This window comes from Thamnophis sirtalis, unplaced genomic scaffold, assembly GCF_051295495.1.
Source record: "Thamnophis sirtalis isolate CommonGarterSnake01/CBP01778 unplaced genomic scaffold, rThaSir2_p1.2 scaffold_15, whole genome shotgun sequence".
In the NCBI taxonomy this organism is placed as follows: domain Eukaryota; kingdom Metazoa; phylum Chordata; class Lepidosauria; order Squamata; family Natricidae; genus Thamnophis; species Thamnophis sirtalis.
The window spans coordinates 6528266-6541636 of NW_028261395.1; the positions used below are offsets into that span (position 1 = coordinate 6528266).

At 40.1% G+C, this 13371-nt stretch overlaps 1 protein-coding gene across 1 annotated transcript in view; it reads left to right on the forward strand.

Moving 5' to 3' along the window:
- Positions 1-13371, forward strand: part of PRKG1 (protein kinase cGMP-dependent 1) — an 837202-nt gene that overhangs the window by 602825 nt on the left and 221006 nt on the right. Inside the window, exon 6 of the mRNA XM_087702530.1 lies at positions 10904-10981. Coding sequence (XP_087558656.1) covers positions 10904-10981 — 78 coding nt within the window. The remainder of the gene's footprint in view (positions 1-10903; positions 10982-13371) is intronic.

A 13371-nucleotide genomic window follows, 5' to 3' on the forward strand; every position in this document is an offset into this window, starting at 1 on the left:
TCCTCATAAATGAATGACGAATGTGTATCACACTCAACTCCAGACATCCCTAATATAGAAAAACACTGAAGTTAACAGTAAAATAACAAGTAATCTATCTTTTTTTTTTAAAGAAAATGATCATCCAAGGAAAGCTTAAACATGTATTTAAGTTTGCTTCTGGGTTGTGTTTATTAAGAATAGCATTGCCTTATTAAGAAAACAAAACATTGGCAAAATACTCTACAATGTATTATTTGGATTTTGTTGAATAGATAATAAAAATGCCCCATCTTGAGTTTACCGTACATATCCAAACTGCCATTAAAAATCTGATGGGCAATTTCATTAAGGAAAAATTGTGGTTCTGTATGTCCCTTAATGAAAAGGGAGAGAAATAGGATATGGAAATTGCTGACTACATCTGTGCCAATATACCTTATTTTCCCCAGTTTGTTCATTTGTGTGTGCAATAAACTTTTCTACTTAACTTAATGAGCGATCATTAATGCTGACAACAGTGTCTAATGTTTATGACTTTTGTGATTTTTGAGGTTTTACCGTTAGTGACAATTTTCCATAATGGACTTTTTTATTCTTGACAAACAATATTAGATCACATTATAGAAGAGATGTAGTGGAAATCATGTGGTATAGCTAAAAAGGAAAATAGGGTCATTTGAAAGATCAGGAGACTGCAGGTTATAAAACTGTATTAAAACACAACAAAACATTAACTTTGTATAGCGCCTCATCTTGTAACGTGCTCTTTTTATTATGCTTTTTCCTACCCAAGCTGGATTTGAACTCTTTTAAGGTTCGTTGTCGTATCTAGCTTCTTAAACATTTAAACACATCTTCCCATACTGAAATGGGTAAGAAATGTGAGTTTCAGTTCAGAAACTTTACTTTACTTTAATAAAATTTGTATGCCGCCCACTCCCATAGGGACTCTGGGCGGCTCACAGCAAAACATAAAAGCATTTAAAAGATTAAAAAAGATACAATATTAAAAACCAATACACCGTCCTTTCAATCAAGTGGGGCTGGAAATTAATCAACAGCCCCAGGCCTGCCGGAACAGCCAGATCTTGGTTGCTTTATGGAAGGCCGGGAGAGTGGTAAGGGTCCGGATCTCAGTGGGTAGATCATTCCACAGGGCTGGTGCAGCTACAGAGAAGGCCCTCCCCTGGGGAGTCGCCAGCCAGCATTGTCCGGTCGACGGCACCTGGAGGAGGCCCAACCTGTGCGATCTTATTGGTCGTTGGGAGGTGAATGGCAGGAGGCAGTCTCTCAGGTAGCCAGGTCCGATACCATGTAGGGCTTTAAAAGTAACGACTAGCACCTTGAAGCGGGTCCGGAGACCAATGGGGAGCCAGTGCAACTCCCGGAGGATAGGTGTAACATGGGTGTATCTAGGTACACCCATTATCGCTCGCTCTTTTGGTGACATGGTCCTTCACAGTTTCCCCCCCCTCCTCCTTAACATCAGACTGATAAATTATTTCTATTGAAAAGGGAAATGTCTAGCTGCTTGCTCTTCCTAATCGTAGCCATTCAACATCTTTAATGCAGATGAAACTCAGTGTCAATTACAATAACACCATCCCACATTAGTGGAATGAAAAAGAAATGTGAGCTTAGTGTATTGGGATGGAGCAGAATGTTGAAACCCTCATAATACTGTTAAAGAAGCCAATGGTTCATTGTCACCTGAAATACAGCGTGCCACTCCGCTGACCTCATCTCAGAAGGATATTGCATGACTGAATGGAGTTCAGGGAAGGGCAAAGAGAAATGATTAGGTGCATTGGGTCTGAAAAGAGAGTGGCCATTACTTTCAGAACAGATGCAGAAAAAGGCAAGAAGAATAAAAAAAACTTGCACAGAATAAAGAAGAACAGAGATGATTTAAGCATTGGAAAGGGAAACAGACTGGGTGATTAAAAACAGAACGGCTGCCTCAACATATTAACAGCATCTATAAATTAATTTACATGTGTTTAAAAATAGTATTATAGTTATAAGCAGCGTACCTCAAAGTTTCTTTTTTTCCTGGAAAACAAGGGCATCCAAAGAAGAAAATTCTCTAATCGTTTTTTTCTTCTTTTTATTTTACAGTCCTGATAACCCACCTTGGTCCCATAGGACTCTTGGTAGTGTGCATCATCAAACAGAAAGAAGTAAAGATAATAATGGTTTAATGTGTTTTAAAACATACCTATAAAAGGGAAGGAAGGATAGAATTCAGCATAGATTCCAAGATAGGCTTCCAAAATAGACTTTCAACTGGGGACCAAAAACACCCTGAAATAAAACAGCTTTAATTTGGTCAGGGTTGACTCAGCCTTCCATCCTTCCGAGGTGGGTAAAATGAGGACCCAGATTGTTGGGGACGATATGCTGACTCTGTAAACCGCTTAGAGAGGGCTGAAAGCCCTATGAAACGGTATATAAGTCTAACTGCTATTGCTATTGCTATTGCTATGGAATGTCTGTGCATGGATACAATAGCTAGCTAATTATAGTATTAATTTCCATTTTCAAATTAATGAAACTCCTACAAAGAAACTGTGTTAGTTATATTAAGAGATCAAACAACTGTTGTGGATAGCCTACCTCATGTTTTTAAAAACTAAAATTAAACAAGGTGGGTATTCAGAATGTTCTTGCAGAGTTAATATACAGTACACGAAGTGTTTCTCTCTACCTAGAAATTAGAACATGAATAGGACCTCTGTAAACTCAGAAAGATGAGGACTAAATGGACAAGAATTTTTCCATGTTTGGGTTTAACAAAATTTCTAGCCCTTTCCCTGCCTCCATCTCTTAAAATTCCCATGGATTACTTACAGTGGACCATCCATATATTTGACCCACAATATTAACTTGGAGATTAGAATCAAAAGAGATAGCATGTCTAAAAGTATTCATTAAAAGATAATACTAAACAAAATGCTAAATTCCTTATTCCCATATGAATGGATTTATTTTTTTTAGTGGTGGGAGAGAAAGAAAGAGTTAGATTGGTTGAGGAAGGGAATTAATTCTTTCTCTTAGGCTATTTTCTTGATCTAAATTCTCTCTCCCCCAAAATTGTGTATTTGTAATACTACAGTATGGGAATTTGTATACTGTGTTTTCCCCAAAATAAGACAGGGTCTTATTTTGTTTTGACCCCCAAAATAAGCGCTTGGCCTTATTTTCGGGGAGATATTATTATTTTTGAAGTAGAGGAGGTGGAAAGCATGGTCACCTCATGGCTGCTGCTGTGTTGAAATATTTTGGGGGAGGGTTTATTTTAGCACATGCGTTCAAAAGCCCAATTGGGCTTATTATCTGGGGAGATCTTATTTTCAGGGAAACAGTGTAGGAGTTATAAAATACATACATGAACCCATCAATCTTCACATTCTTTCCACCTGAGAATCTTATTTACACAAATAAGTGAAAGTATGGATGGAAATATTATTTTTATAATTATTATAATTATACCATTACTTTTCTGAACCAAAGATTTATTGACTAGTTTGTAGCTCAATAGCAATACTGAACGTTGCAGAATGCTTAGTATGAGTGATACAGTGAGAAATTCATAGATATCTCTCTGCAGGTCAGATCTATAGCATAAACCAGATATTTTCACTCTTCAACTAGGAGGTAAAGATAAAGATTTTCCCTGTCCAGTCATGTCTGAATCTAATGGATCTAGTGCTCCTCTCCATTTCTTAGCCAAGGGAGCCAGCATTGTCCAAAGATGCATGTGTGGTCATGTGGCCACTGTGATTGTATGTCGAGGCTCATGGAAAACGTATCTTCCCACCAGTGGGGGGTTGCTTATCCCATTCCAACCGGTTCGGTTGGAACGGGGCCGGCAGCATCCTCGTGCACGCGCGCAGTTCACGCATGCATCATAGCGCCTGCGCGATGCTCCAGCTGCTCGCGGAGAATCCCGCAGGCGCTGTATGTGCCATCCAGCTGCTCACGGAGAATTGCGCAGGTGCTGTATGTGCCATGCACCTGTGTGGAAGTGCAGAAGCCTTCAAAGACCGGTAAGGAGCGCGGGCGGGCGGGTGGACCCTTTGCCGTTCCCGGAAATTACTTACTTCCGGGTTCGCCGACCAACCGGTTCGCGGGGACTGCCGCGAACCGGTTGAAACCCACCCCTGCTTCCCACCAAAATGGTATCTATTTATCTACTTGCTTTCCGACTGCTAGGTTGGCAGTAGCTGGAGCAAATAATGGAGAAAAGTATGTGGCACTTGGGTCTCAAACTCCGACTATTAGCTTTCCAGTTGACAAGCTCAAGGATCTTTAACCATTGAGCTATCACAGAGCTTTTCTCTTCAGCTATCATCAACCCAAATGTCCACTGGCACATGATTGTAGTACTTGAAATTGTTAGGTGAGAAGAATCAGGGAACATATATTACATTCCAGTTAAGAAGATTTATTGTTCAGGCCTATACATAAGTATCTAGTCAACTAACATTCAGACTAAATTGGTACCAGATAAGAGAAAGCAAGAGAGCTGGACTTGGAGCGTTTGTGGATATGTAATAAGTCCAGGCTGAATCCTTTCTTGACTCCATCCCCAGGCTCTGCTCCAAAATATCAAAGTTATCTGAAATCCACTCTGTGAATAAATTGTTTGTGTTCGTGAGGTAAAATGAAATCCATATAGCAAGTGTTCTAATAATTTTCATGACATTAACAACTGTACCAGGGTCACTTGTTCATAGGCTATGGAGTGATGCGGGATTTTCTTTGGTATTGCTGTAAAAAATTGTTTAGACTTTTTCACGAAAACGAAGGAACCAAAATTATCCATGCTAGAATCCAGGCTTTTATAGAATGTTCCTTTCATATGCACAACAGACAATCCGTGGTATGAATTGGTATGGGTTAAAAAGAAAGTGAAATATAAATCAAACTCCTTGCAACACTTTGCCTCATGGTAAATTGTATTGTATTGTATTGTATAAGTTTATTTATAGGCCGCCCTTTTCCCTGAGGGGACTCAGGGTGGCTTACAACTTATGTAGGAGGGGGATACATACAATGACATATAGGACAATACATAATTAAAAGAATAAAGCAACATTCATCATTCGGGCGGGGATGGATTATAATCTTTAACCCCAGGCCTGACGGGATAGCCAGGTCTTGAGGGCTGTGCGGAAGGCCTGGAGGGTGGTGAGGGTTCGAATCTCCACGGGGAGATCGTTCCAAAGGGTCGGAGCTGCTACTGAAAAGGCTCTCCTCCGCGTAGTTGCCAGTCGACACTGACTGGCAGATGGAACTCGGAGGAGGCCCAATCTATGCGATCTGATGGGTCGGGAGGAGGTAATTGGCAGGAGGCGGTCTCTCAAGCCTCCTCAAATATAATATGCTATGCGGTATCTTTAGGTGAACTGTAATTGAGAGTTATCAATTTACTTTGTTTCCAGATGAAAAATAAAGTATGCAAATCAGAATAGTTCAGAATTCAAAATACACCTAATCCATTGCAGTTACTTGGTGTAATAAAGCATTTATTATTTGCCAACTTGCATTGGCAAAATATATAAAGATGTTGAAATAAAGATGCAGCCAACTTGCTTCCAAAGAAATAATAGTAATTACATTATTACAAAATTATGCATAGTTTTTTCTCAGGAGTTTATAAATCTCCGCAACAAACTCTGGGTATAAATGTATCGTTGAAGTTTATTTCTAATTTTTAAAATCACCAGAGCAACTTGGAGATTGATATTGATGGCTAAATGAAACATGAACGGACTTTAGAATCTCATATCTCCCGGCTTTTTTGTATTTACATAATTTCTCTGCTACACCTCTTCTGAAATAGCAAAGAAGCAAAGTTTTGTTTCAGTCAGTTATTTCAGCAAATATTTTAGTTGACAAATGTGAAGGACAAGGGACATCCTATCGCACAGGTGAATTATAACAATCCGCGATGAAGACGTATTGACACAAGGCTGTTCAGAAACACTAGTTATACCTTCTGGTTAACCAGAAAGGAATCTGATGTTATGTGACATTTACATTCATAGGTCTAGTGATGCGAAGCAAGAAAAATACATGAGAGATATGATGCAGTCAGAATGTAGTCAAAGAAAACTGCCTGGAGATTTTGAAAACAGAAGGGAAAAAGGGAAACAGGTGAACAATGAACCCCCATGTAGAAATCACCACTGCTGAACCAATTGTGGCATTTTCTGAACAACAGCAATTATATCATTGAAAGTAACAAACAGTTCTGAGAATGATTTGTGGCAACTTAAGAACAACAAAGGCACTATCAATAAAATCCCAAATAACGTTGCTAGAAAAGGACTGAAAATTTAAGTCACCAGTATAGAATATGGCAGCAGCACTTGGGAAAAGAATCCTCTGTAAATGTGATTTTATTTTCCATTTTCATTTTCGTACAGTCACATATATACTGTGCATAACCGGGGTCATATAACATTAAACAATAAACACAGCCATTCCTCTTGTCAACAAAACCCCCCAAAATAAAGACCCAATGTACCTCTTTGACCCTCCATACACCCTTTCTTTCGCCCCCCTCCAACTTTCCATTTTCTCTCCATCCTTCCCCTCTATCCTACTTCCCCTCTCCCTCTATGACTCCCCTCTTCCGGTACACTCCCTCCCTTCCTTCTCACCCTCCCTCCAGTCCTCTCTCCCACCCTCTCTACCCCTCTTTCTTCTATCCCTCTACTCCTCCCTTCGGTGTATTTCTACTATCTATTAATATATTCAGCTTATCCTATTTTTACAGTGGAATTATAGAGCAACAGTATACAAGTGCAGTCACGTTACTTTAAAATCTAACACATACTATATATCCCCCCCGCCCCCTAACACCCCACCTCCCTCCCCCCCCCCGACTTCCCAGAGCCCGTACACGGTATAGATTTTTAACAAACACAGTCTAAAATATATTAAGACAAAGGAATTTTTTAAAAAAGGAAATTAATAACATCTCTGCATTGAACTCAGCTTCTTCCTGAAGCTGAAGAAGAGGAAAAGAATCCTGAAAACGTACAACTGAATGTGAGTCAGTGTGATGTGGTTAAATATGCTCTCTGCCACAAAGAGGAGGAGGTCAAGCTATTTTCCAAAGCACCTGAAAGTCATACAAGGAATAATGGATGGAAACTGACCAAGGAGAGATTCAACCTAGAAATAAGGAGGAACTTTCTGACAGTGGGAACAGAAGTTGCCTTCGGAAGTTGTGAGAGCTTCATCACTTGAGACTTTCAAGAAGAGACTGGACTGCCATTTGTCAGAAATGCTGTAGGGTCTCCGGCCTGAACAGGGGATTGGACTAGATGACATATAAGGTCCCTTTCCAACTCTGTTAATCTGTTAAACGCATCTAATGCAATTTTAGGCTTCATCAACTGAAATATAATACTCAAATTAGAAGAAATAATATTTTCATTCTATTCTATTTGGGTCAACCTTTATTTGAATACTATGTTCAGTTATTGGTATATTTATTTATTTATTTATTTGTTTGTCAACAAGGTAACAGGTATTAGTATAGACATAGACATTTTTGTATGAAATTGGTACAAATAGATGGATATAAATAAGTATGACATGGCCATGAATACATACAATGAGTACATATCAATGGAGAGAGTAGGACAGAGATGGTTGATAGGCAGCTGGTGCGTTTATGCATGCCCCCTTAGGGACCTCTTCTTCAAGTCCCATTCAGTGACTTGAAGAAGAATATCAAGTCTTATTTTCTGTAACTCTCTGTTAATAAGATTGAGTTATCAGTCCCCTTCTTTGAATCCATTTCAGTACAACTTTCTCTAAATGTGGTGCCCAGAACTGTATTTAAGACAGTGTTTCTCAACCTTGATGACTTTAAGTCCTGTGGACTTCAAGTCACCAAGGTTGAGAAACACTGATTTAAGATTAAGTGCCTGACCAATGAAGAATTTATTGGAACAATTACTTCCAGTTTTGGGGAAAACGAGTATTGATACAGTCTAAAAATCAGTTGCTCCTTTTCAGCCATGCCTCATCGCTCAAACCAAACCAAACATTCTGGACCTCCTATTTGTGCATTGCCCAAGCGAACAACTTCACATTTCTGCCTGCTTAATTTCTTTCTGTTATTTTTAGCTCCCTGCTCAAGATCCTTTTGAATTTTAATTTTGTTTTCTGTGTTATTTTTTAACCCTACTTAATTTCATGCCATTTGCAAATCTGGTAAGTTGTTCCTTTCACATCTCCTTCCAAGTTTTTATTGAGGAGAAAAAAAGCCAGAACTGTGACATTCTTTAATATCTAATTTCTTGTTTAATGAGAAACAATTAATGAGAATTGAGTAGAATTTTTCAATTCAGGTTTGGATCTCATTCAATAGATACATCATCCAGCAATACTGAATTATGTTGCTGGTCAAAATATGCTAATCCATCAGAAACTTCAAGTTATTTTACTTCCACAGCCTCTCAGTGTATGACTGTGTAGTTGAACCTGGCAGCCGCATATAATGTGAAGCCAGTTTGGTCTAACGCAGGGGTATCAAACTCGATTTCATTGAGGGCCGCATCAGGGTTGTGTTTGATCTCAGGCAGCTGGGGTGAGGGTGGCTAGGCTGGGCGTGGCCAGCTCGACATCGGTCATGTCGTCATGTGGTGGCCCGAGTGTTCTGCCAGCAAAAACAGGCTCCTGAGCTCCGTTTTCAGCTGTGGCAGCCTCCTGCAACCCTCTGCCAGTGAAAATGGAGCTCGGGTCACTCCATTTTCACTGGCAGAGTCCCCATGGGCTGATCCTTTGCTGTTTCCAGGACTGCCCCGCAGGCCAGCTCTAAGCTCCCCACAGGCCAAATCCTGCTCCCGGGCCTTGAATTTGACACCCCTGATCCAGTGGTGGGTTTCAAAAATTGTTCGAACCTACTCTGTGGGTGTGGCCTCCTTTGTGGGAGTGGCTTGCCGCCCATGTGACCGGATGGGAGTGGCTTGCCACCCATGTGACCGGATATGAAGATGCCAACAACACTTGTCAGAACCACCTTAAATGACCTCACCCACAGCACTGGCATGCATAAGAATAGGATGTAAACTTGTTTTTTAAAAGGCATCTTTGGTTTGCGTTAAAACAACTTCAACATACGCAATGTTCTGATTGCACCACAAACGCAGTAGTCACCCTTACCTTTCACAGAGGCACTGAGTTTTATAAATAGGAGCATGATAATGTAGAATAATCATACCCAAGGACCAGTGGTGGGTTTCAAAAGATTTTGGAACCTCTTCTGTAGGTGTGGCCTGCTTTCCGGGTCCACTGGTGGAACCTCTTCTAACCAGTTCGGTAGATTTGACGAACCGGTTCTACCGAATAGGTGCGAACTGGTAGGAACCCACTTCTGCCCTGATCTAATGGTTAAGATTTCTGGGTAGAAAGCAGGAGATTGTGAGTTTTAATCCTGCCTAAGCCATGAAAGCTGGATGGATGACTTTGGGCTAGTACCTCTCTCTCTCTCTCAACCCAACTCACATCATAGGGTTGTGGAGAAAATAAAAGAAGAAAGATGTGTTGGATAACAGAAGAAAGATTTGTTGGATATGTTTACTGCCTGGAGTTATTTGTAAAAATAATAAAAGTGAAATACAAATAAATAAATAATCCTCCCATTTGAAATGCCAACTTTAGGATTACTTTTAAAAATAATGTTTATTGAAGAAATGTTTAATAAGTTAAAATGCTAGTAGAACTCTACTATTAAAAAACGGGGGGGGGGGGGGATAAGAGAGAATAAGAATAAGAGAGAAAGAAAAGAAATGAAAAAAAAATGATAAAGTAATAGCTTCTTATCCTTTTGACCGTGGTTCATTTTTCTCTATTTTCAGCAAAATGTCCTTACGGGATTTTCAGTTACTAATAAATGTAATTATTGATTGTGTGTCTATTAATCCCCATAAAAACAAGTTCTGGTTTTCAGGTGAAAAGTGATCTTTAACATTTTTTTCCAACATTACATATTTTTCAATGCAGAAAACTCTGACCTTTTTACAAATCCCCCAGGCACAATAAAATGTCTTCATATTGTTCACATTTCCAACAAATATTTGAAGTACTTTCATACATTCTAGGAATCATATATTAACAGTACATCATTTTATAAAAGTACTTTCATACATTTCTGGAATCATATATTAACAGTACATCGTTTTATAAAAGTACTTTCATACATTTCTGGAATCATATATTAACAGTACATCATTTTATAAAAAGTTATCCTTTAGGTTGTAATATAAATTCCAATCATTTTAACCCTCTATATTGTGATACATAAATTTTATTAATGTTAATATAACATATCATATCATAACACAACCCAACATAAAACATAAGATGATATATTATGTTAGCCCAAGTGTTGGAGGGAGGGAGGGAGGGAGGGAGGGAGGGAAGAAGGAAGGAAGGAAGGAAGGAAGGAAGGAAGGAAGGAAGGAAGGAAGGAAGGAAGGAAGGAAGGAAGGAAGGAAGGAAGGAAAGGCGGACTACTTCATATGATATTTTTTTTCAAAATGGTGGGGAATGGAAGGATTCTATTGCAGACAGCTGGTCATTTGCATCCAAAGGATGCAAATGACCAGCTGTCTGCAAGGAGTATAAATCCTTACATTCCCCACCATCCAGTCAGAACTGAAGAAGCTTTTTGGATGAGAAGCAAAACATCTTCAAAGAAAAACAAAGTCCAGTTGCCTCCTGAAGAAGCACTTTTGGAACGAGTCTATTTGCAGCTGGAGTTAACCTTTACACAGATTTATCAGGGTTTGTGACACGTCTACCTATATTTTCTTTATAAAAGCAATGAAGGTGTTTTATTTGAGGTGACACGTCCTGATTTGATTCCTTTTGTTTTTGCGTTTTCCCCTCACAGACACACTACGAAAATGGAGAGCACATTATCAGGCAAGGCGCTCGGGGAGATACTTTCTTCATAATCAGCAAAGGAAAGGTAAGCTTTTCTGACACCGTTTAAAGGCAATGATTTGTGGGGATGAGGCCAGAGCTGATGCTTTTTTCTTTTGCAAACACCCAGAGGATATTTGCACTCCAGAGATGGGCTCCTATTGGTTTGGATCAGTTCAACCGAACTGGTAGTAACTATGCGGCCTGGGTCACTGGAAACGGTAGCGACCCATGCCTGCCACCCAGTGGTGGGTTTCAAAAATTGTTCGAACCTACTCTGTGGGTGTGGCCTCCTTTGTGGGAGTGGCTCGCCGCCCATGTGACCCGATGGGAGTGGCTTGCCGCCCATGTGATCGGATGGGAGCGGCTTGCCGCCCATGTGACCGGATATGAAGATGCCGACGACACTTGTCAGAACCACCTTAAATTACCTCACACACAGCACTGGCGTGCATAAGAATAGGATGTAAACTTGTTTTTTAAAAGGCATCTTTGGTTTGCGTTAAAACAACTTCAACACACGCAATGTTCTGATTGCACCACAAACGCAGTAGTCATCCTTACCTTTCACAGAGGCACTGAGTTTTATAAATAGGAGTATGATAGTGTAGAATAATCATATCCAAGGACCAGTGGTGGGTTTCAAAAATTTTTGGAACCTCTTCTGTAGGTGTGGCCTGCTTTCCGGGTCCACTGGTGGAACCTCTTCTAACCGGTTCGGTAGATTTGACGAACCGGTTCTACCGAATAGGTGCGAACTGGTAGGAACCCACCTCTGCTGCCACCACCACCCCAACTGGTAGTAACTATGCTCCTACGGGGGCCGCCATCTTGTTTTTCAGTTCTATGCATGCACAAAACAATTTTCAGTGGAAAAATGTATTTTCCCCCCATTTTTTAAGGTTTTGCACATGAGCAGACCTTTTTATTTGCAAATGCGCATGCACACACACGCAAAATTATTTGAGGCACCAAACCGGCAGCAACCCATCCCTGCTGCACTCTCATATTTGATTAAATGTTGTGACTTCGTGTTTGGGTAAACACTGAGCTTCCCAAGTTGTTTGTTTATTTAAGCCTATTCACTGCTTGACAGGAATGATTATGTACCTGTCAAAGCTTGTTTGCATGTTTTATTTTTTCCCATCCATTATCCGGTAAATGATTCCTAGCCTGTATAAAAATATAAACATCCATGATATCAAAAAAATATGCCCAGGAAATCTATGTATTGAACTGGCCCTCGTATATCAGTTTCGATACATTAACTACTCAGGATACGTTGCAAATTGCTTTTTTAAATTCAGTAGTTTTTGGCTTTTTAAAAATGCAACTGCTAAATCTGTGAAAACACTGCAAATTTAAGATGTTGTTGGAATTCTCTGAATTCATCCTTGGACCTCAGCTCCATAATTAAGTGTTCAAGCAAATTAAGAGAAAATGACAGTTTTACTTCAGTAGTCGGAATCCACAAGCAATCTCCTCACCTAGCTGTCTGCTCTTGCCTCTCGCCTTAATTTCCATTCACCAGGAGGCGTGATAGCTGAGGTGGCGCAGTGGTTAAATGCAGCACTGCAGGCTACTTCAGCTGACTGCAGTTCTGCAGTTCGGCTGTTCAAATCTCACCGGCTCAAAGGTTGACTCAGCCTTCCATCCTTCCGAGGTGGGTAAAATGAGGACCCGGATTGTTGTTGGGGGCAATATGCTGACTCTGTAAACCGCTTAGAGGGCTGAAAGCCCTATGAAGCGGTATATAAGTCTAACTGCTATTGCTATTGATAGGAGGTGTAGTAGGAACAACATTGGTGACAGCCACAGTTAAGAAGGCTTACAAAAACCTTTGAAAAAATGGCAACTTTTAAAGGGTATCGGGTGTTTTGCAGCCCAGCATTTAAAGCTTACCACATGAGCTAGAGCCGACATTTTCTACATTGGTCCTACACAGCCGTTCTGTTTATAAGAATAAATTGGGAGTTTCATTTTTTTTCCTACCTCAAGCACAAAGTCCAGAAGCGGTTTCCAAGTAGAAACAAAAAAACAATTGTGCCTTTTTTCCTATTGATCAAAGCACTGTTCCCTTTTTTAAAAATATTGGGTTTCTGCCTGGATGGTCTCTTGTGACGAGCCGAAGGACAGAGAATGGAAGTAGTGATCTTCCTCCCGTATTTGGGCATACCGGGGGTTGTAAATATCTAATAGATGCCTTTCACCCTGGCTTCTCTGATAATGGATAAGAGCCTGTGGCCTAATGGCTAAGATATCTGCCTAGTATGTAATATAGCCCAGGTTCAAATCCCAGCAAGGGTATGGCTAGCTGATGAGAGCTAAATAGCTTGAAATAGATCTATACTAGTCTCCCTTTATTTATTTATCAGCACAAATACAACAAAATGTAACAAAAAGGCAACAGTAAAAATATTGGGTTTCTGCCTGGAT